The sequence below is a fragment of the Rattus rattus genome, chromosome 1 (genome assembly GCF_011064425.1).
Source record: "Rattus rattus isolate New Zealand chromosome 1, Rrattus_CSIRO_v1, whole genome shotgun sequence".
In the NCBI taxonomy this organism is placed as follows: Eukaryota; Metazoa; Chordata; class Mammalia; order Rodentia; family Muridae; genus Rattus; species Rattus rattus.
This window is the reverse complement of record NC_046154.1, coordinates 199,070,600-199,095,253: the sequence shown is the minus strand read 5'-3', so window position 1 is coordinate 199,095,253 and position 24,654 is coordinate 199,070,600. Positions and strand designations below refer to the sequence as shown.

The 24,654-nt window shown below is 45.4% G+C and overlaps 1 protein-coding gene across 1 annotated transcript in view; it reads right to left on the bottom strand.

Moving 5' to 3' along the window:
- Nucleotides 1-976: 976 nt before the first annotated feature.
- Nucleotides 977-24,654, bottom strand: part of Wif1 (WNT inhibitory factor 1) — a 70,593-nt gene continuing 46,915 nt past the window's right edge. The window contains exons 4-10 of the mRNA XM_032913062.1: nucleotides 19,988-20,128; nucleotides 18,828-18,923; nucleotides 17,769-17,864; nucleotides 11,971-12,066; nucleotides 5,325-5,420; nucleotides 4,705-4,800; nucleotides 977-1,849 (exon numbers count right to left, since the gene is read on the bottom strand). Of these exons, the coding sequence (XP_032768953.1) occupies nucleotides 1,728-1,849; nucleotides 4,705-4,800; nucleotides 5,325-5,420; nucleotides 11,971-12,066; nucleotides 17,769-17,864; nucleotides 18,828-18,923; nucleotides 19,988-20,128 (743 nt within the window). The 3' untranslated portion in view covers nucleotides 977-1,727. The remainder of the gene's footprint in view (nucleotides 1,850-4,704; nucleotides 4,801-5,324; nucleotides 5,421-11,970; nucleotides 12,067-17,768; nucleotides 17,865-18,827; nucleotides 18,924-19,987; nucleotides 20,129-24,654) is intronic.

Below are 24,654 nucleotides of genomic sequence, written 5' to 3'. Positions count from 1 at the left end.
ACATCCCCAGCCACTGTCCTCAGGAATTTCCAGTGGAGCCCACAATTAAATAGGGTGAGGGATCGTTGGTGTAGATGGCTTCAGCCTGTAATTTTGCATGTAGTCTTACTTCTTTTCCCATATTTCACCTCCTGTATCATACAACTGATCAAGCGACATAGTGTCATCTCCTTGGAGCCAGGCGGCATGGCTAAAACTCTATCATCTGTGTCCTAGAGTAAATGTTTTACTGTCTCCATACTTTGGCTTCCTACCTACAATAAAGGAGACAGTAATATTTGCTTTATAGGGTAGTAGCACCTACTGCACGTGGGGTCAATAGGTTAAATAACCAACAGTGATACTTTATATTTGGGAAATTCCGATACATTCAACCAGTCTTAGTAGGCCTTCCACTAGTAGGATATCAGTATGGCTTCAAGCGCCCCTGCCCCTCCAGAGCTCTAATGTGGGAAGTGTAATTCCCAAGGCACCTGTTAGCAGGGGCGCTTAGTAAGCCATGATGACATCATGAGGCTTCTGCCTCCATCAGTCATTAGTGAATGTCCTTGCCCAGTGGGTTAGTTACCCCAGCATTTGGTTGCTGCAAACACAAGTTCAGCTCCCTCTGCTCTTGTGTCTTCCTTCTTGTTTGCCCTTCTGCCTTCTGCTATGACTTGAGGCTTTATCAGACTGTAGAGCCATGCATTTCCCTTCCCCTAAACCTCAACTGGTCTCTGCTATTCCATTCCGTGCCAGTCCATCCTAGTCAGAGCAGATGCCTGGAAAGATAGGGCAAGCTGAGATGTGACCTAACTGGGAGTCTTGCAGGCAGTGACAGCAGTGTCCTATAGCAGGGCTGGGGTACAATTAGAAAGCTGGTGGGGAGGGGGCACAGAGGAGGGAGGGAGGGAGAGCTGAGGGGTCGGAGGGCTGGACCACCAATCAGCAGTCATCTTTATTTCTGTCATCGAGCAGTCATACAAAGACCCAGCACTCAGAGAGAGAAAGCAGCACCTTTATTTGATACATACAAACAGTATAAAATGTTTACTATGTAAGAGCTGTGTTTTGTTTACAATATATTATATTGCTTCCATCCAAGGCAAAGACTCCATACATTATATTCCTTACTTTGTCATGTTTACAATATATTATATTGTTTAAATGCCACTAACACAAGTGTGATGTTTTCCCTTTAACTCTGTTCCCCCCTCAAAACTGAACTGTCTAGAGTAACAGTAAGGGCGAAATAGATTGTACGTATTCAAGATGGGGGGGGGCAATTGAAATACTAATTAGACAAGTGTCCAAATATTTGACAACAGAATGTGAAATACTGTAGCTTAAACACTGTTATCTGCTTTATCCAAAACCTTGTGATTTATGTATCTTCGCCCAGTTTCGCCTCTCTAGGGCTCCCCATTCCAATACCACAAATGTGTCGTGATTTTGCAAGTATCTGTCAACTACATACTGAAGAGACAGATTTTTATTTTTTAACCCGATCAACTGACATGAAAGATCTGTCCCAAAGGACTGAAGGAAGAAAATCTATACCATCATGCTAGACATGCTTAGGAAACCTAAAAGGGAAAGTAAATATCAGCCCAGTGATTCATAATGAAGCTAATAAAATTCAGGCCAGTACTCTAAAGTGTAATGAACATCATTTGAACATCCAACACACGAAAGGTTAACAAAGGCTGTGAACTCGGCGTAACTCGAACCGTTTCAGATGGTGGAGTTCACCAGATGTAATTGGATTCAGGTGGATCCCTCCGCCCCTCAGCCTTTTTAAGTGAAGGCGTGTGCCGCTCCAGCCCGGCGCCTGCTGGCCTCGGGGCATGCATGAGGCTGGCTCCGTACCCTGCAAAATTATTCACAGCTTAGAAGAAAAGAAACTACAAAAACAGGCTCTTCAGATTTTTTCATTAACCATTCAAATAAAACTAGTTTCCTCTTTAACCCTGAGTGAGACCAAAGTGACCACACAGAGCTCTACCTGAGTAACAGCAGGTGACAGGTTCGAGGTCTGCTCACCAAAACCGGCCTTACTATCTCACTACATATTTTGGCTGTGTAGGAAATCTCTCTGTCTCTGTCTCTGTCTCTGTCTGTCTGTCTGTGTTTGTGTGTGTCTGTCTCTCTCATACACACACACACACACACACACACACACACACACACACACACACACACACACACACACACACACACACACACACACACACACACACACACACACACACACACAGAGTTTCTTGTAGCCTGGGCTGACTTCAAACTCCTGGTGTTCCTTCCTCCGCCCTCTGAGACCTGGGGGTGGCAGGAGTGCACCACCAGACCAGGTTTATTTGGTGCTGGGACTCAAACTGCGTTCTCTGGGCACGCTGGCACATGCTCTACCAGGTGAGCTATGCCTCTAGCCCCACTACAGGATGGCTGAACAGAAGGGCTGGTCCCATGTTCAGGTCTCCAAGGTTCTACTGAGAATTTGATCACTGATTCCTCTCACTGTGTTACCCAACCAGCCTCACTTAGGTGGAAGCAGTTCAACACAGCAGCTTCCAGTCTTCCTATCCATCCCAGGACCAAGTTCATCACACTCAGACAACACACGAGTCCTGCTGGTATCAGGACCTCTGCCCAGCATGGTAGACAAGAGCTATGATTTGAACTGATGCCTATCAGTAGGACTTGTGAGTTTTGCGCTAAGCAGTCATCTGCCCATCTCCAGCTCTATGTATGAAACTCCTTTCTTTTTAATTAATTAATTTATTTATCCATCTGTTTATGAAGCCTCCTTCTTTTCCATTTGGGAACTTCTGGAGGTGCTGGGGGGGGGGAGGGAAGACACCAACTCATCTTTTGCTTTCCTACAAAGGATCCAAGACAGCAATTACATCTTTAAAAAAAAAAAATCTTGTCTCCCTCTTCCTGTGCATCAGAGTCGATCAAATCCAACGTTTCGTGTGTTCCTTGTGGTTTTTAAATGCAAGCATGCTGTCAAACAACTACTGAGAGCAGAGAGCCCAGCTGCTGGGTGTGTTTCATACTGAATTGTCAGTGTGGTGGCTACGAGCTCACAGAACGGTCAAAACGCGAGCCAACAGTGCACTGGAGTCAACATGCTCCCGTACTGCTTGGCTCGCCACCCATGAAGCCCAACCTCCCTGCTGGGGTGCGAGAGCCTCCTCTCCTTTATGATGCCTGGGTGCCTAGGACCTCCCAACATGCCACCCCACTGGGAATCTGCTCTTTACCAGAACTCTGTGACTCAGACATTCCCTGTCACCTCCCCTAGTCAAAATAAACCCCATTCTTTCAGCTTAATTCTCTTAGCTAATGTACAAAACAGATGGGTGGCCACCCCAGAATAGGTTTGCAACTGAACCAGTACCAGGCCATCTTCTTGGGTGCAATGCTCTCTCTGACAGAGGAACTACTGACGGCAGGTGAACCAGTATGGTCTACTGTGGAGTGCAACGTTGTGGGCTCCTCACTACGAAGACGGGAAGGCTCTGACTTGCTTTCATTTTGGATGGGTGACAGTACCTTTGTGCCCAGCTCACTGGGCATGCTCGCCGGGCTGCATTGCACTGCCCTCTGACAACTGGTCTAGAAAGATATTGGATATGTAAGTTATTTATTCAAATACGTATCTTGTTTTGGAGGTACGGCAAGATTGGGATCATCTGTTTCTAAAGTGTTCCTTGAACAACACCTCCTTTTCCTTAAATCAAGGTAAACAGTGGACACAGGCACAGGAAGCTGCTCTAGGTGACAGCCATCTCTGTCATTTCATATGCCTGTCAGTCATTCCCACTCTGCCTCCTAGATTGTGTTCCCTACAAGGCAGGGTCTTTCCTTCCTCCTTGCTCATGTGGTTCTAATGCTTGCATTGGGCATAGAGGGGTACACCATCGATGCTGAATGGCTCAATTTATCGGGCTTCATTTTGTGTATACAGTATTCTTGCAGTTTATCTATATCGCTAGTTTATTTGGGATAGTCAGTAAATCTGAAAGACACGGTCACGTCAGAATATTTTCCCAGGAAGGGTTTCCATGGGCCTGTTCTTTCCTTCAAAGCGACTCATCTAAATTACATCCAGTGCCACTGAAAGCTCTCAAAAAACATATTGCTCATTACATATGAGTTGATAAAGCTTGATTTTTGAAGCAAGAGGTCAGTAGACGCTGGTGTTCACTTAAAATCTTAAGGACAGAGTATAGCGCTCCACCAGGACACTTGTCTAGCAAGGCTTGTGCCTTAGGTTGGGTTCCCAGAAACATGATTGAAAGAGACAGAGAAAGGGGGAGAGGGGAGGGAGGGAGGAAGGAAGAAAAAGAAGGAAAGAAGACCAACTTTAGTTAATCAGTTTCCTCCCTCAGCACACCAAATTACTGAAGTAAATTAATAATTAAATTATTAATTTAACCTAGAGACTGTTTCTGGAGATGTTTTACAAAACTGGTGGCATTTTTCAGGCCTTCTGCTATTCTGAAGTTAGGTTGGCTTTGATGTTGATAGAAGAGATGAACAGAGGCCACCGGGAGAGGAAGTGTCACTAATGACTCAGTGAGCAGGGCTGAAGTAAGGTTACCTGGCTCCCCAGGGCTCCCAGGGCTCCCAGGGCTCCCCAGGGCTCCCAGGGCTCCCAGGGCTCCCCAGGGCTCCCCAGGGCTCCCCGGGCTCCCCGGAGCCAGCTCCACTACTCACTTTTATTGCAGTGTCTCCCATGCCAGCCCTCTCGACACTGGCATTTGTTGGGTTCGTGGCAGGTTCCATGGGCACCGCAGCCAGGCTCGCAGACAGCTAGAATGAGAGCAGAGCAAAGCTGTGTTTCCTCGGCTTTTCTGTTTCTTCTTAAAAAGATAGCTTGTAGCTGCTTTCCCTTTAGATTGCGTTAGTTTTGGCTCCCCTCACTATTTTTTTTTTCCTAAGTCACTTTCCGGCCGAAAGCTTCAAAGTTGAAAAAAAAAAAAAAATCCTTAGGAAGAATCTTTACACTGAGCCTCAAGCGTCTCCTACACAAAGACCCTCAGTGAGATCTCGACACTGCTGCATCCTGGAAGATTATTCCTTTCAAGAAAAGCCCTAGTAGATTAAAAACAAACAAACGAAACAAGACAAGCAATGAAAGAATCTGGCTGTGTGCATAAATATTCTATGTTCAGGGATTCTCACAACACCGGTGGGCTAAGCGACCGAAGCGTATGTCTCAGGGCAGAAGGTCAGCTCTGATGCGCAGACACCACGCAGGGGGCGTGGACACTATATCCAGAGAGGACACTTAATTCAGCTACCCTGCACCTATACTGCCACTGTGTGGTACTTACGCTTAGAGCACAGGTCTCCTTGGTAACCTTTCGGACACTTACACTTGCTTTTACCAATGCATTTACCTCCGTTTCGGCAGGGTTGGGGGCACTTGCCTGCAAGAGAGAGAGAGAGAGAAGTAGCTAAGGATGGGAGGAGCCCAGACTTTACTGACAGTCATCGCATCCTTCAAAGGAATAACAAAGCTTTGAGAGGAGAACTGCTTTGAAATATCAGTCATTGCCGACATGTCAGTCATTGCCGTTTATTTTAGGTCTATGTGATAGCGTTCTGTCTAAGCTCCGCCCCACAGTTACCTGGCAACGGCCAGGAGTGCCTGACTCATTATAAAGGGGGCTGCTTGGCCCCTCCGGGCTCTCTTGCTCCATCTCTGTTCCCTTCTCCCCCCATTGCCTTCCCCCTTTTCTTTCCACGTGCTCATGGCTGGCCTCTACGTCCCTCCCTCCCTCCCTCCCTCCCTCCCTCTCTCTCTCTCTTTCTGCCTCCCTCTCTCTCTCTCTGCTTTTCTGTGCCTCTACTACCCTCTTGACTCCCCTCCGCTTTGCTGGTCCCTCAGGGGGAAGGAATGCCTCAACATGGGCCCGCTGAGGCACCCCCTTCCCCCACATCTCACCACACTTCCACCAAAATCATACTCCTTCTCCTCTTTATCTTTTTACAAGCACATCACTATACTGGCTTTTATATTGTTTTTGTTTTGGAGACAAGCCAATTATATATGTGATATTACAGTATATAACATAAGATATAGCATATAACATATAATGTTCTTTTTCCACAATGAATGAACTGAAAGTAATCTGTCTCATAAATGCCTGTAGTTTTATACAGTGTTCTACATCATAGTGTATGGCTGACTTCAACTACCTGAAGTTTTCTATAACCTCTGGTTCCTGCATATCACTTCTTCTGGAAGTGAGTGTGTCTGTAGCTACACCTGATGGTAGCTTAGCCTAGCACCTTCCATATTTATTTTCCTCTGCAATCTAGATTTTCCGATTCGAAGGATGACTTTTTAGAAGTCACTGATAAGGTGCTGTTACCCCAAAGCCTAAGCCACATCCTGCCTAGTGAGCGATGACCTCCAGGAGAAGCCAGCGACCACTAGGGTTCAGGTACCAGTTTGGGATTCTGCTCTTCTTCATTTCCTTATCATTATATTATTATTATTATTATTATTATTATTATTATATAATGAAATCTTTGCCATTAACAAACTTACCTTTCACTCCTGAGCTCTTTTCTTTATGGCCAAAGAAAGGTTTGGATGAAGCAAACTATTATATTATTTACTAATATGCACTGTTTTTAACCAAAGAGTTGAACTTCGTATGAAAAGTGTTTTGCTACTACAGACACTTAAGTTTTTACTTTGTATTTTACCCCTTCCTCCAAACTTTATTCATTTATAGTTGGACAAAGCACATTTAGTCACAGAGACAGTAAACCTTGAAAATCTGCAATACGCTAGACTTTGGCTTTTTTTCCCCTAAAGCTCCCCGCCTCTCCTTCTCAAGACAGAGTCTCATGTAGCCCAGGCTGGCCTCCAGTTCACTGTGTAGCCGAGGATGCCCTTGAACTCCTTTTTGATCTTCTTATCTCCACCTTCCCAGGGCAGGGTCCTAAGTGCATGCCATTATAAACAGTTTTATTCCGCTCTGGGGATCAAACGGGTTTGTGTGTATTTGACAAGTATTCTTGTACCAACCAAGCTACAGTCTGAGGCCCAAAGACCACCTGTTTTATTGACCACTAATTGTCCTGTTTTCTAAAGAACACTCTCTCCTGCTTAATGATGAGCCCACTCTTAATTAAGAGAAAAGGCTCTAACTCCAAATTTCCAAAGAACCATCTGATGATGATGATGATGATGATGATGATAATAATAATAATAATAATAATAATAATAATAGCCACAAAACTGGATCATGACACAGAATTCTCACCAGTGCTTCGGGGCTGATCATGCCAACTCCATGGGGAATGATCATTAGGGGCAAAGGAAGACACACGTCCCTTCCATGTGAACAAGTTAACGAGTGGTGTGCTACTTTTTGGGTGGGGTGTTGGGGCGGCGGGGTGGCAGGATGGCGGGGTAGCGGGGTGGCGGGATGGTGGAATTGCAGAGTGGTAGTCTGGCGGGCTCCTTGTTGGGTGGGGTGGTGGACTGGTTGGGTGTTGGGCTGGTGGGGCGGCGGGGTGGCCGGATGGCGGGGTAGCGGGGTGGCGGGGTGGTGGGGCTGCAGGATGTTTGGCTAACGGTAACGGGGCGGCAGGATGGTGGGGTAGCAGGTTGGCGGGGTGACGGGCTGGTGGGCTGTTGGGGTGGCGGGCTGGTGGGCTGGCAGGGTGGTGGACTGGTGGGCTGTTGGGGTGGCGGGCTGGTGGGCTGGCAGGGTGGTGGGCTGGTGGGCTGTTGGGGTGGCGGGCTGGTGGGCTGGCAGGGTGGTGGACTGGTGGGCTGGCGGGGGGTGGTGGGCTGGCGGGCTGGCAGGGTGGTGGGCTGGTGGGCTGGCGGGGTGGTGGGCTGGTGGGCTGGCAGGGTGGTGGGTTAGTGGGGCAGCAGGGTGGTGGGTTAGTGAGGCAGCCGGGGTGGTGGGTTAGTGGGGCAGCAGGGTGGTGGGTTAGTGGGGCAGGGGGGTGGTGGGTTAGTGGGGACAGCGGGGTGGCGGGTTAGCGGGGCAGCAGGGGTGGCGGGTTAAGCGGGGGCAGCGGGGTGGCGGGTTAGTGGGGCAGCGGGGTGGCAGGGCGGCAGGGTGGCGGGGGTGGCAGGCGGCGGGGTGGCGGGCTGGCAGGGTGGATAAAGTGGGGTGGCAGGGCGGTGGGCGGCATGGTGGCGGGGTGGCGGGCTGGCAGGGTGGAGGGTGGCGGGGTGGCGGGGGTGGCGGGGTGGCGGGGTAGCAGGGTGGTGGGGTGATGGGATGGCGGGGTGGTGGGATGGTGGGGTGGCGGGATGGTGGGATGGTGGGTTGGTGGGTTGGTGGGATGGTGGGGTAGTGGGATAATGGAATGATAGGATGGTGGAATGGTGGGATGGTGGGGTGGGGGTGGGGGAGTGAACTTGGTGGTCAGAAACAATGCAGAATGACTGGTAGAGTCTTCTCCCTGATTCTATTGGAATGTTTATGTTCTTAGTAAGAGGGAAATAAAAACTCTTCAGTTCTTATCAGCTGGGAAGGACAGAGGGAGGGAGGAAGGGAGGGAGGAAGGCCCTTCTGGGCTCTTACCTCTCAGGAATTCAAGGGACTGACAGGTCATAGATAGTTCAAAGACTGTAGAATCAGACCTTGCCATCTGATTGTTTTAGTATTTGGAACATCCAAAGTGTTTTCAAATTGACTACTTTTGCAGAAAAGCACTTGACAACCACATTATATTGGTTGGAAATGGGTATACTGAAACCCCAAGGGTTAACCTATTTGTAGAGATGAAGTGTTGTCTAAGGACAAGAGACTTCACTGTTTAAATAGTGTTGTAGTATAACCCATGGAGGAGTCCTTGTGAGAACAATGCCAGACCAAAAGGCATACACAGTGAGGTCATCAAATGTCCCCCACCCATGAGACGGTGGGATAGCTTCATTTTGTGACTCTGTTTCACAGACAAAAGGATGAAAAAAATACAGGGTGTTCAAGGGCTAACAACCACGGTGTCTGAGCCTTACAACAATAAATGTGTTTTGATTATTTTCTTCAACAGTCCAAGTTATTTTCTGCAGAGAACCTTTATGACGAGGTCCTGCTAAGTTATTTTTAAACTTATTTATAAAATGACACGAATAATTTTTGTGGCCTTTTTAGCTGAAGTTCTATGGAAGATTCTTAGGAGACCTATTAGCCTTACATAGTAAGATGTATGCATATTTGGCATCCAGACGGCTCTAAGGGTGCTCTGACTGACCCAGTGACGGTATCTCATAGGGTAGTATCAACATGGCTTGAGAAGGCATTATCACTGGTAGTAGCCAGAGAAATGGAAATTGGACAGACAGGCAGAAGAAGACAGACGACAGAAGACACATTTCCTTAACAAAGATTATTGAGTGTGGTCAGAGTGAGGAGCTGAGAAAGGAGAAACAATCTCAAAAAACACATCCCCTTATGGGCCAGCAATTCTCCTTCTAAGCAAACTTGGGTCATTGAGATGGCTCAGCAGGGAATGCACCAACAATCAACCTGGAAGATTAGAGTCCAGACCCCAGGAGCCAGAAGGCAGAAGTAGAGAACGGACTCTCGAGAGTTGTCCTCTGATCTGCACATATATGCTGTGGCATATTCCCATACACACACATACAGGTACACGCAGACACACACACAGACACACACACACAGACACAAGCACAGATACACACAAAGACACACAGATATACATAAACAGACACACACATGCACATGTATACACATACACACACACACACACACACACACACACACACAAATGCAAACCAGTCTGCGTAGAAACTTGCTCACAAATATTTACAATTGTGTTGTTCTCATCTGGTAATGAGTAAACAAATGGAGTCTATCCACACAACTGGATGGTACTCGCAATGAAAACGAGTGTAGGGCTGCCATAGTCTGTTCCATGTGTGACCCTTGAAAACAGTGACCTTAAATGAAAGACTGGGCTCAAAACGCTGCATCTCGTATGACTCCATTTCTATGAGAGGCTCAGGACAGGCAAAGCTAAAGAGAAAGGAAGTAGACGGGTGTTGACAGGCCCTGGGGTTCTGAGGGGACTTGGGGACACTTCTGACAATCACAGGTATACATGTTGGCTTGTTCGCTTGTGTGTCTGTTTGCTTGGGGGGTGGGGGCGATAAAGCATTCTGAAATCAGATAGAGGACATGGCATAACTTGTGGATATGCAGGGAGATACACTTTAAAATGCTGTCTGACAGTATGCTTATTATAGATTCGCTAAAAAATAAGAATAAATAGTTCGATTCTGCATTTTGTCCGAACACACTTAGAGAAACTTCAACTCCACACCTGTTTCCACCTCCCCCACACCCCATGGTGTTTCTTTTCATTGAAACAGGAAGTCCCCTAAAGGAATTTGAATAAAACTTGTGGTTGGATCTATGATGAATTTATAAAACCCTGAAATTTTATGATGAGTTTTTCAAAACCCTGCATTTTTGGTCCAGTTAGAATTAAAAAAAAAAAAAGCAGGAAATCGAGGGGGAAGGGAGAAAGAGACAGCTGGAAGGGAAGCAGACAGGAAGAGAGAAGAAAAAGGAACAGAGATGAAAAGGGAGGAGATGAAAGAGGGAGGAGAGGAGAGAGAGAGAGAGAGAGAGAGAGAGAGAGAGGCGCGCACCTCTGCCTGAGGAAGGTTCCTAAACACAAAGGCATAAAAGGGCACCCTCACATGAAACGAGACCATGAGCAAAGACTCATAGACAAACTAAGTGTGCAGTGTCTGGGGCTGAGCATCGGGAGAAACCTGAGCCAACTCGAGACGTTGTCGCCAGGAAAGAGTAATTAATAAGAGCAGAAACCACATCCTGACGATTAATTACACGTTCTATGGAAACATCGGGGCTATTTCATTTGAACTCTATAAAAATGGTTACTTCATCTACTACTCATTAAAGTACAAAAACCCACAAATAAATTAGAGGTTGAAAGTTAAAATAGGAACTTAGCAGTATTCAATTTTGAATCTACCTCAGCTTTGGAAACAATGGCTGTACCAAGCAAGCACAGCAGTGCTTTAGAGACTGTAAGGAGAGCTGGGGAGGACCCCACTCAACAGGACACACATGGGAAAGGCAGAAGCAGACCCCTCAGCAGGCACACCGGATGGCTCGATGGCTCAATGGCTCAACTGCTGTATGGCTCGTGCCTCTGTGAGCTTCCGTGCTAATTGTCTTCTGGGTCACAGTGATGCTTAGACTGAATTGGTTCATTTCTCAGTTTCAAAGAGAGATCTGAGTGGTTTGCAGAGCTCTAGGTTGTGGTACAATCCCATTCTTTGGCTTTTTGTATTGAAACATGACAGCCAGCCATGTATAGCACGGGCAGAGTGGGTGTCAATTTTAAGCTCACAGCTCTGCATGTTTTCTAACGGCACTCGGATAACACTGCTATAGATCTCACAGGCATCACCATCTCCCTCTAAATTCCTTTTGGTCCACAACGAGCAATTCCACTTTCCATTCTCAATCAGTTACATTGTATTCTTGAGCTTGAAAACTATGGACTCATGGGTAAACCCTTTTTGTGTGTCCGCTCCTTTTATGTAATATAACCCTGGGAGTCAATCCGGGTGCCGTGTGTTTTAGTTGCTATGTACTGTCCCCCCACCCCTGCTTTGGGGAGGGTGTCTATCTTTTCCTCTTAGATAGGTCAGTAGGTTCAGATTGGTTGGCAGAAGAACCAACAACCCCTCTGTGTTTGTGGGTAAACAAATCTCTGAGAGCATTTGTCCTGAGCCTCCTGGGTAAGTTCTCAGCTTAGCCTTCAGACAAAGCCGGCTGCAGTCAAATCCAGTAAAAAGAAACCACTGGCTTAAGACCTCACAGGAGGTCCCTGGTCTGACTAGGCTTTGGACTGGTCGGTAGCAAAAGGAAGTACAAGACAGACAAGTTTCAGTTTCCCCACCCCCAAGCTAAAAAGAATATGGAGGTCTGTACTTACTGAGTTCACACTGCTCTCCCTCAAGTCCTGGAGGGCAAATACATTTTCCTGGGTAAAAACAGGTCCCTCCATTAAAGCAGGTGGCCGAGCAGTTTGCTGTTAGAATGAATGACAGGGTGCTTCGTTAGACAGGAAGTTAAGCCTAGCAGAATTTTCACTTAAAGTGGGCGATACTTCTTAGGCATGTGTCTAATACCTTCTACATAATGAACAACCCGCTTTACAGTTTTAAAATAATCGATGTAAGTTATAATTGCCGTCAAAATACAAAGACTCCACTTCACAATATAAGAGAGAATAGGCTTATCACACACTGTATTCATTCCTACAAAAAAAAAAAAGTATGATAAATACAATCTATGCTCTAAAAATAATCTACAAATCCAAGAAAAAAATTTGAAAGCATCAAGTTGGAAGATAAAGGGAAGAAACTTCTCTGGGTTAGATAAAGGGAGAGAAGAGATAAGAGTGTCAGGTCCAACCAGGAGGAAGTGGCTCTCCGAGAGAGGAATGGAGGCTTGTTTTAATGAATAGGATTTCAAAAGGGGCTGTCATGGTACTTGGAGAAAGACTCGAGTAATTGCATCCAGAGAGACAGTCTGTGAGGATGAGCATGACTGGGAGTGATGAGCATGAGGAGTGAAAAGACAATGACACTCCAAGAGATGAACACAGTGTCATTTAGCCCAAGCCCCGCCCTCTGGGCATCAGTTTCTTGAATTCCACTGATCTTTTGGCACGTAAAGTAGAGGATAGAGGATAGAGAAGTGGGAAGAGGAGAGAGGAAATAGTGAAAAGTAGGCAGCTTCCATCGGTCAGTAAAGAAGATTAAATTGGGAGCTTGGGCTAGGTGTAGAAACATATATGCCTGTAGTCCCAGAGTCCCTGGAGGTAGAGGAAGGGGGAGGCCACTCTCATTTCTGGATATGTGGTGAGTTTGAGGCCAGGAGTACATGGCCCCATATCAAAGGGGGGAAAAAAGCCCAAAACTAAAAGTTGGAGCTTAGCTTTTTTAGTCTTAGTTGTAAGTCCTGGTTTTATCCCTGTGTGGTATAAAACAGATGGATAAAGGCTTCCGGTGTGAAAGTCAGAAAGGATAAAATGTGTGTGCTCTGTAGAAGTTCAACTGAAAGGTCGTCCCAGAACATCAGGCTTCTTAACTGACAAACTGCATTCAAACCACAAGCCCCTCCCGGCTGAGGGCGACGGTGCGCTTGGCATCTTGAGGTAGAAGTGGGCGGAGGCAGATGGCTCTGGTATGGGATTGGGAGTTTAGGAACTACAGCACCCTGGGCCAGCATGTGGACATAGCGTTCTTAGGGCTGTGGGGTTGTTCTCACAAGTGAGTCCTGTCTCCCCACTCGTCCATATGATGCCCCAGAGTAGGAGTGGGTAAGAGGACATCAGGATCAATGCTCTCTTGGTCCACCCCCCACTATCTCTGATGCCCACTGATGTGTAAAGGACAGTGGGCCTGATAACACACTTGAAACAGAGTGTGCTAAATCTGGCTATGTAATAATTTGACCGCCCATCGCCACCCCTTCTTCTTGAGTTAGCATATGGCTACGTAGCCCTTGCTAGTCTTTCTTTAATTCATCAATCTTCTGCCTTAGCCACCAGAATGAGGAGTTACAGGCATCAATACCACAGCTGTCCTGGCAGTCTCGTGTCACATGACACAAGCTAGAGTTACCGGAAAGGAGGGAGCGTCAGTTGAGGAACTGTAAAGATCCAGGTGTAAGGCATTTTCACAATTAGTGATGGATGAGGGAGGACCCAGCCCCTGTGGATGGTGTCATCCCTGGGTTCTATAAGAAAGCAGGCTCAGCACGACAGGATGAGCAAGCCAGTAAGCAGCACCCCTCCATGGCCTCTGCATCAGCTCCAGCCTTGTCCTGGCTTCCTCCAGTGATGGACAGTGATGTGGAAGTGTAAGGCAAAAACGTTCTTTCCTCCCTAATTTGCTTTTGGTCACAGTGTTTCATCCCAGCCACAGTGAGCCCAACCAGGACAACACTCGGATGAATTCTTCTTATTCTTACTATTTTTAAACCTACTTCTGTCATCCTGACCAAGGTTTTCAACATTTCTGTCCTATGGTTTCGTAAGCTTTGAACTTGGTCACCGGAGCACAGTGTGGAGAAGAGTTGCAATCACTCAGGAGTGGGGTTTAATGGAGTGTGGTCAGGTTACAGGGACCATCCACCTCAGTAGTGACATGCTACAGGGCCGTCCAGCCCTGGAAGCTCTCTGGACTTGCCTGGCCTTGTAATCTGTCCTTGTAAGTACTCCCACGGTGAAGCCAGTTACCCCGCTGCAATGTAGCCTGAGACTCTCACCAGAGCCGAAAAGATGGTGGCACGCTATTGAGACTCCGGAACCGGGAGCTTCATTGCCCGACTTCTCTGTAAAAACCCCAGCCTCGGGTGCTTTATTATCGCAGAATGTAGGCTAATACACACTTTGCTTACCAAGAGCCAGACACAGTACCTTTCACTGTGGCTGAGTGGATTGGCCAGCACTTAACTAGGTATTTCCTAAAGTTTGTGACAGACGTCCCCAAGCCCAATGGGAACATGATTCTTCAGTGCTCCAAAAGACAGTGCTGACGTCTACCTCTGTGCCAATGACACTGTGTCTCAGCAGCTCCTTATTATGGTGGATAACAGAAGAATCCTCTGTTGAGCCCGTAAAGTTCATAAGTTTTATGCTCCCGGGTCTCTAGTGAGACCAAGTAGAGTTTCAGCAGATTTTCCAAGTGAGTTTTTTAAAAAATCAGTAGAGTATAACATGTAGTAAAGTCTTTCATCTGAAAGACAAAATATTATGAAATTTGAAATGCACTGGAATGCAAAGGTATTTTTTTTCTTCATGACTCTGAAGTATTTTTGACACTGTAGCATTATATATGTGTGTGCATGTGCGTATATATTATATACAGATATGTATGTGTATGTATGTATATAATATATACATATATATGGGTGTATATATGTATATGTGTGTATAATATATGTGTGTGTATGTATGTATATATGTGTTTGCATAGCATATATATGTGTGTGTATATAATATATACATATATATGGGTGTATATGTGTGTGTATATGTTTGTATAATATATATGTGTATGTGTGTATAATATATACATATATATGTGTGCATGTGTGTATATAATATATACATATATGTGTGTGTGTATATATGTGTACATGTGTATGTGCATCTATGCAGTCCCAGACACTTTGGAGACAGGATTGCTTGAGTCCAGGAGTTCTCTGTGGTATCATGCTATGCCTATCGGCTGTTTGTACTACGTTCAGCATCAATATCCCTCTTGGAAGCAGGGAACCACCAGACTGTATTAAGGAGGAATGAAGCAGCCCAGGTTGAAACAAAGACCTCAGTAGGCCTTTCCTTATATAAGCCAGGCAGCAATGCCCAAAGCTGGCTAGACAGGTCTTGGTAATCAGTCCATTGATCATGGGTATGTGTGAGTTCACTGTTCAAGTCTGGGAAGGTTTGCTGGATTTTCACTAGTTCCACTACAGGCTTGAGTTTTTAATCCATTTCAAGAGATGCCTAGTTTTGAAATGGCAGAGGCACCAGATGCTGACTGTGAACGAATGAAGACGCACTCTGGCTCATTTGACTGACTTGCTGCTGTTAAAAGTTACTGTTGTCTTTGTCTTCGGGAATATGTATTTAAAATATTTTTAATCCAACACTGTGGTTTGAACAATATAACCGATGCAAGTGTTTTCAGTCATTATTCGAGTTGAAGGATGGAAGACGGGAAGCAAATAGACTAATTCCAAATTGAAGGAAGAAAAAACTCACGACCCAAGATGTCTGATCAAGTCTCAGGTCACTTGGGAGGAGGTGGGGTCTGACCAGGTAGAGTGACGGGTAGCAAGGTACAGCGGAGGGAATAGATTTGGGACAGTGATTCAAGAGATATAAACCTCGGTGAGTGATTCGAGAGATATAAGCCTCGGTGTGCTGCTTTGGGAGCGGAGGGTGCGATGCTTCCCACATCGATCCTGGAGGTTGTCAAGAATCCAACCGGACACGGGTATGAAAGTACTGACAACCTCAAGCCACTCCTCTAAAACACACCAAGGACTTTTTGCTTTAACTCCTCCTCCTTTCTAAAACATAGTGCACACATGTACAAAAGCTAAGAAAGCACAGGGACTGCAGTACTGCTCTGTGCTGAATGGGAGAGCACCAGAGATGCTTCTTAGACACAGCATTTGTACACATGAAAATCAAGAAGGATGACCAAAATGCGAATGCTTCACTCCTTCTTTAAAAGGGGAAAAAGAATACCCTTAGGAGGGGATAGGGAGGCAAAGATTAAAACAGAGACAGAAGGAACACCCATTCAGAGCCTGCCCCACATGTGGCCCATACATATACAGCCACCCAATTAGACAAGATGGATGAAGCAAAGAAGTGCAGGCCGACAGGAGCCGGATGTAGATCTCTCCTGAGAGACACAGCCAGAATACAGCAAATACATAGGCGAATGCCAGCAGCAAACCACTGAACCGAGAATGGCACCCCCGTTGAAGGAATCAGAGAAAGGACTGGAAGAGCTTGAAGAGGCTCGAGACCCCATATGAACAACAATGCCAACCAACCAGAGCTTCCAGGGACTAAGCCAATATCCAAAGACTATACATGGACTGACCCTGGGCTCCAACTGCATATGTAGCAATGAATAGCCTAGTAAGAGCACCAGTGGAAGGGGAAGCCCTTGGTCCTGCTAAGACTGAACCCCCAGTGAACATGATTGTTGGGGGAGGCGGTAATGGGGGAGGATGGGAGGGAACACCCATATAGAGGGAAGGGGGGGGGTTAGGGGGATGTTGGCCTGGAAACCGGGAAAGGGAATAACAATCGGAATGTAAATAAAAATACTCAAGTTAATAAAAAGATTAAAAAAAAAGAAAAGAAAGAAAAAAAACAGCACTTGTCGGTCTGTTTGCAAGCCTACTTTATTAATAAATCAATAGTCTGCAGCCAGCAGCACAATGAATACTGGGATACCTTCGTTAAACCCATACACTTCATAGAATACTTAAAGATGTTCTCCCACTGAGAAGTTGTGGGCTGGCTAAGTGGACGGGCCATTTTTCAAAGCCAAATTGGAATCCACTCCCTGTGAAGGAAGTCTGACATGCCGCTGCCATGTTTAGAAGAAGGCACCCGACCTCTTGTAAACAGACATTGAGTAAGGACCTACACAAGGTCATAGGCACTGAGACTCTCCTGCTACTTTAACATAAAGTATCCAGGAAATGAGTCCTGCCTGTGCGCCAGCAACCTTCTCAGCAAACATTAACTAAGCTGGGATTTTTGCTTCATGGCACAGCTGATAAGAGGCTTCTCTTTGTCCCCATATTTCTTTCCCTGTCTTCCTACCCTGTCTGAGGAGCACAGACGGATGTTGTCTAGGTCACTGGCCTGTATCCCTGCACTGGAGCATTCTGGGAATAATTCTGCTGGGTCAAGCAAATTGGGTTTCTGGTTATTACAGCAGTTGCCTTCACCCCACAGGACAGACTGTGTTTACAAAGTGATGACATTACAAATGCTTATTTGGGGCCATCGATATTGTTCAGTGGTTAAGAAGGATGGGGTTCGATCAACAGAGAGGCTCACAACCATCAGTAAGTCAGGATCCAGGGGATCTTATGGCCTCTTAAGATCCTTGTGTGCTAGCACACATACATACACACATAAATCTTTAAAAACAACAACGACGACGACAACAAAAATCCCATTACCTTTGTCACAGTTGACACCGTAGAATCCAGGCGGGCAGATGCAGAAGCCAGGAGTGACACACAGACCACCGTTCATACATCGAGGTATGCAGAGGGCTTATGGGGAGAAAGGACTCTGATTGAGGCCAAACAGGATTCTGGTACAGGGTCATTTTGCAATGTCAAAAATTTCCACAATTTAAGACTTTGTGGAAGACTCTAAAATGTTTACTCTCTAGTTATACAATTTTTCTATATTAAAGTTGTTTTGTGACATTAACCTGGCTGCTTTTCAACTTCTCAGCCAAGTTCTTAGACAAGAATTTTGAATTTGTTCTTCTTCGAATTCTCGATTAAATCTTTCCCAGAATCAACTTGACTATGATGTGGTTTCTTAACTGTAAATATTTTATGCCCTATTCCTTGATCTTCAAACTCTGATACATGCAAATAAGGAATTATTCATATTTCTTAAAAGTAAATACATTTTTCATTTACTCTGGCCAAAGAAGTTCTTGGTATTTAAAGGTCTCATGACGAATAATTTCTCTATTCTCTTTTCATATAATGTTCTCAGAAACAGTAACCTCTGAAATAAATGCACTGCCTGAGTTATTCCCAGCCCTTCTTTCAGTTTATGCTAAGGTATAACTTATATTCAGGAATGGATTTAATTGGGAATCGAGCTGTTTTTAATTGGAAGGACTTCAAATCAGTTGTGATATTAGCTCCTCACAACTGTCATAAGGGTATCACAAATTGCACTGTAAATAAATGTAGGTTGGCTGGAGGCTTGACCACAAAGAGCAGAGGCTGAAGCTCTCTGGCCCAAGTTCTGGCCATACAGTGCATTAACACGAACCAACCCGTAGAAGAACAATTTTCCAATAGGTCTTCTGTGGCTATTTAAATTTTACTGATGCTTAAAATACTTAGTAATAGTAAATAATAATAATAATAATAATAATAATAATAATAATAAAAAACAATCTCAAGAGATGTGTTTCACAGGACAGAGAGTCACGTGGGGTGTCCGTGGCATCTACGTTCATCAGGAAGCAAGTCGAATCCTTTGCTTACCTTTCTCACAGTGAGGTCCGTAGAACCCATCCGGACACTCGCAGACCCGCCTTTCGTTACAAAAGCCTCCATTTCGACACCCTCCGGGGCACTCGGCTGCACCAGAGAGAAACAAGGCATGAAGCATGCCCTTCACACCAGGTCAGGCTGAGACCTTGGTGGTCATTTACAATTCAATGCACCTAATGTAACTGATTGAATACCCACAATCCTTTACCTTCCCTCCACACCTGTCCTAGGTCTTCACTCAAATCTTCTTCCTGCAATCTTATTTCCAACAGTAGAGGTCGCACAGGAGGAAAGTGAAGCAATTTTTACTAGGCCTTCCTTCTGCCTACCTCCCAAAGTAGAGGGTACTGACTGGTGTTGTGTGCCAACGTGACACAAGCTAGGGTCACCAGAGAGGAAGGAGCCTCCCTTGAGGAAACGCCCCCATGAGATCCAGCTGTAAGGCATTTTCTCAATGAGTGATCAGTGGGGGAGGGCCCAGCCCAATGTGAGTGGAGCCATCCCTGGACTCGAGGTCCCGAGTTGTATAAGAAAGCAGGCTGAGCAAGCCATGATGAGCAAGCCAGTGAGCAGCATTCATTCATGGCCTCAGCAACAGCTCCTGCCTCCAGGTTCCTGGGTTTGAGTTCCTGTCTTGACTTCTTTCAAGGATGAACGGTGCTGTGGAAGTGTAAGCTGAATAAACTGTTCCCTCTCCTGCTCTCGAACCAGAGGAATGAGGGGTGTTGCCATCAATAGTCACTGCCAGAGAGCAGATGGCTTTGTTTGTATACATTTAGAGCATTGACTGCCTCCTTAGCTTGTTTGAACTTAATGCTAGAAGGGAAAAGGAGCTATGCCCTTTGATTAGTGGATACCCAGGGTAAAGCAAGGAGGTCCTGGCAGGACCATAGTGTGATTGTGGCTTTGTATCTTATCCCGCTACGTGCCTGCTTTGATGATAATGGACTGAACCTCCAAACCTGTAAGCCAGCCCCAATTATCCTTGTAAATGTTATTCTTGTAAGAGTTGCCTTGGTCATGGTGTCTTTTCACAACAGTAAAATCCTAAGACACCATCCCTCCCCTACAAAGTATATATACGAAGAAAAGGAAACAAAACAAACCCCGATCTCCTCTCCTCCAAAACCTTCTCTTGAGTCAGTGCTCACCTTGTTGACATGTTTTAAAGAAGATAGCATTTTGAGGGGTCCGAAGGATGGTGTTGCCTTCAGAATTCATGACAATCACATTCACTTCAAATGCTGCCACCCCATCCTGTTTGCCGAGACACGGGAAACCAACTTGAACAACTGTAAGAAAAGGTGAGGCTGTGAAGTCAGTTTAGGCAATTGATTTTGGTTTTTCAGAAATCACGGGGAGAGAGAGCAAGAGGGAGCAAAGATTCACATTTCTGTGTTTCTCGTGTCTCTCCACTGAAGTGGAGATGGTATTTTGATCACCCAGGTATCCTCTGTGGAACTTATGGGGGTGCACCAGCTTTCATACCTTAAAAAGGGTTTATTTGTTTGTTTGTTTTTAATTTTTTAAGCAGGGTATTTTTAAAATCCTAGCCCTTGATAGGTAGAGGCAGGCAGATCTGTGTGCATTCAAGGTCAGCCTGGTCTCCACAGAGAAATCCTGTCTCAAAAAATTAAAAAAAGGGGTTGGGGATTTAGCTCAGAGGTAGAGTGCTTGCCTAGCAAGCGCAAGGTCCTGGGTTCGGTCCCCAGCTCCAAGAAAAAAAATTTTTTTTCTGATCTGGAAATTAAAGACACAAAAGGGAAGCATTAATTTATTAATTAGAATGAGACATTTGTGGGTATAATTACCATCCCTAAAGAGCCAGAAATAGGCATAATATAGAATGTAATTTCCATTAAATGAGCCCTTGGGACAATAGCCCACTTACTGTTTGTTTTTTATTCTTCTGGCTTGAAAGTATCAACACAAATTCTCTGAAAATGTTCTGCAATTCGGCCTGGACTCCAGTAGTGACTGAGTCATCCAGGTTACTGTTTATCAAGATGCGTGTTAGTGTAATGGCATTTGGTGTGCTAAGCGAATGCAGTGGACAGGCTGTGTCTCATGAGTTAGCTTCTCGACTTGGAGTCACTTGCACGTCTGCTGGGTACTTGTCATGTCCAGATATCGACAACAAAGCTAGGAGGCAGGATGTAGCAACTCACAATGTTTCTGCACAACAAGGATGAGGAGGCCACCGATTTCCTAACAGTCACAAGTCACAAGGTGAAATGGACTAATCAGATGTTGACTTCTGGATGAGAGACTGATTGTAGAACTTTCCAGAATATAATGGATTACCATACCACCCACTGGGGACGACTGATCTAGCTGTAAGCTCCAGTTCTGCCTTAAGTAAATAAACAATAAACAAACAAACAAGCAAATGAAATACTGTCAGTGAGTGTACACAGAGCTTTGCATGATGGGTACAGCTACCAAGCACAGACTCATCTTAGTAAACCAAGGCAACCCTTTTCCCTTTGGACTGTGACTATACCTCCCTTAGTAAGTGGGCTTAGAAGAGGAAAAGAGCTGGGAGCGGCTCCCACCAGCACACACCCTGGCCATACAATCTTCCTGATGTGCTCACAAAACTGAAGTTCCTTTGCAGGCCCTCGCATTGCCAGGAGATCATAGGAATAGAGCCACGCCCTTCAGCAGAGATAAACCTGTGTGTAGAGGTCTACTTTTACCAAAGGCTGAATGAAACAAGGCCAGGCATTGCACAGCCCAGTGCAGGCTGTGCCGTGTAATCTAAAGCGGGCTGAATGAGACCAATTTAGAAAAACCAAGACAGAAGAACTCACGTGGCATTCCGTACGCATGCAGACACAGTTGACCACACATAAACTGACTTACGGAGAAGTAAATGAAAATGTATTCTGACTGAATACCCCTTCCATGAGCACGTGGGCATGGGTCTTACTCCAGAGCATCCCGCCATTTGACCACTACCCTTAAAGGAAGGAAGATGAGAGGCAGTGGGAACTCAATGAGGGCCTTGGGAAATAGCTCAGTCAGTAAAGTGTTTGCCTTGTGAGTATGAAGACCTGAGTCTGACCCTCAGAACCCAGTGAAAATGCTGGGTGTGCACTACAGAAAGTAATGAAGAGATCTTAGCACTGAGTGGGATGTCCCTTCACATCTCTGGGATCTCCTGGAAAGAGGGGGCCGAGAGACTGTAAGAGCCACAATGGTGGATGACTACAAGGAAGCTGTTTTCTGCACGTAGCAGGGCAGCCATACATATGAACTCACATGTATGCGCACAAAGCATGTATGCGTCACATGTATGATGGTGCGCACAAAGTCCTATGCAGAGTGAAAGCCAGACAAAAATCCCAGCACAGTGTGACAGAGTTGGGAGCACAGTTAGCCTTGATGGATGGATGGATGGATGGATGGATGGATATGTATATGTGTATGTATGTAGATATATATGATGTATTTGTGGATGTGAATGTGGATGTATATGATGTATATGATATATATGTTTGTGTATGTGTGTGTATATGTACATGATGTACATGTGTATGTATATGATGTATATGTTTGTGTATGTGAATATGCATATGTATATGATGTATATGTGTATGTATATGATACATATGATGCATGTTTGTATATATGTATATGTGTATGTGTGTGTAGCTGTATATGATGTATATGTGTATGTGTATATGTATGTGTACGTGTATATATAAAGAATGGGAGAGAACAGGAAATTGGGTGGGTGGGTAGGCAGGGATGCACTAGGGAGGAGCTGCGGGACTCCTCCCTTTATATATATATTAAATTAAAATGCTGGGTATGGTGGTACACGCTTGTAATCCTGGCCTGGAGGAGGGAGGGACAGGAGGATCCCTTGAAGCTTATTGGTTGAGTAACAGAGTCTGATTTGGTGAACTCCAGGGCGATGCCTCTCTCAAGTCAGTTGGACAGTTTTCCTATGGATGACACCCGAGGTCATTCTCTGGCTTTCACATTCATCCACATACACGTGCTCTAGCATGGACCCCACCCCAGGAACATGCATGCACACATACACATGTATGTAAGACTGTTCAACCTAAGTAAGTGCTTCAAGCAGCTGCAGCTCTCGGTCTCTCAGCAAACACCAGCCCAGAGAAATCAAGAAGGTGTCCCTCCAACATGAGCACATACTTAAAAATTTCTACACACTGAATTCCTCAGACATACTGCCGTTCATGCAATGGCAGAGTGTTCAAAGAGGCAGGCCTTGGCTTTATGAGGGAAAAATATGCATATAACTCTGTAATTTTACTGAATCACGCCACAGTTTGTGTTTCCTGTTTTCGTTCTCTTCAAATGCCAGAAGGCAGGCACTTCATAACTATTAAAGATCAAGAGATGTCTAGGCACAAAGGCTCCTGTGGGATAAAAGAACAGCTTAGCAGATTGGGGTATAAAACAGCCCAGCACAATAATGAAAGCTACCTGGACGCTTAAGAGCAAAGCACACTGATTTGGTTACTTTTTAATAATTCAAGGTCCCTCTGCTTCTCCTACTGTGGTGACCAAGCTAATGAGGGTAGCGAATCGCTGTCCCGCAATGATCTGAGATCCCCGTAAACTTCTTGCACCTGCGGCTTTGCGAACAAACCCTACATCTGCTTCTAAATGAAAAGAAGGAAAGGAGAAGAAAGTACGTGCACACACCAAGGTGCAAGGTAAAAGCAGGCTGTGCCCTGTGCCCATGCGGGGGCACCACTGAAAACAAGCCTGCTCCTTTGTAAATCTCTATCCCAAGTGGCATCTGCTTTGCCCTCTCAATTTAATGTATTTAATTTTATTATTTGTATGTGTTTGTGTGTCTGTGTATGTGTCTGTATGTGTGTGTGCATGTGTGTATGTCTGTATGTGTGTGTCTGTATGTGTGTGTGACTGTGTGTGTCTGTATGTGTGTCTCTGTGTGTGTCTGTATGTATGTGTGTGTGTCTCTATGTGTGTGTGCATGTGTGTGTCTGTATGTGTCTGTATGTGTGTGTGACTGTATGTATGGGTCCTGATTGCCCTCTGTCTTATCTTTTGAGACAGGGTTCCTCACTTGCTGGCTAGCAAATCTCGGAGATCCTCTTGTCCTGGTCTTTCTGGGATGACGGTTCTGCACTGCCAAGCTCAGCGTTTGCCAGAGTTCTGTGTGGCAAGCACCTTCCTGGTGGAGCCATCTCTCCGGCTTCTAAGTGTTATTTTTCTGGATTTCATAGCATGAGAATTTACATGTTTCCTGATAAGCACATTCTTTCAACACGGACTCAATATGTGATGTGTCACTAGCTCCAAGAGTAGAATCTGTCACTACAATCATTTTACTAGACCCCCAAAATGGTTAAAGTTAGGCAGATGTCCGATGCAAGCACAAAGCTAGAAATGTAATGATTTGAGTTTTATTGGAGGCTCAGCCAAAGTAGCCATGCAGCGAACTGAGCTGATGACTGAATGAGTTCTCATGAGCTTCCACGTGAGTTTTGCTAGTCAGAAAAAGGAAAGGGAAAAAATTAAAATATAAATTGGACAGTGAGAAACATGCTAAGTGTTCATTCTTAGTTTCTTCTTTAAAAGGGGGGGCAGGCAAGAAAAATGTATACAGAATTATCTTTAGCTAAAAAAAAAAAATCACATCCCATGGCAAGAGCTTATGTAGTGACTGCATTCCAAGAACTTTCAGAGTTGGGTGCTTGCTGTCTCCCTGAGCTAGTAAAGCCCTGAGGATGCTGCTATCTTAATGGAATCAAAACATCCATGTATTTGGAGTAGGATGTCCATGTCCTTAAGATAACTAATCTCAGGC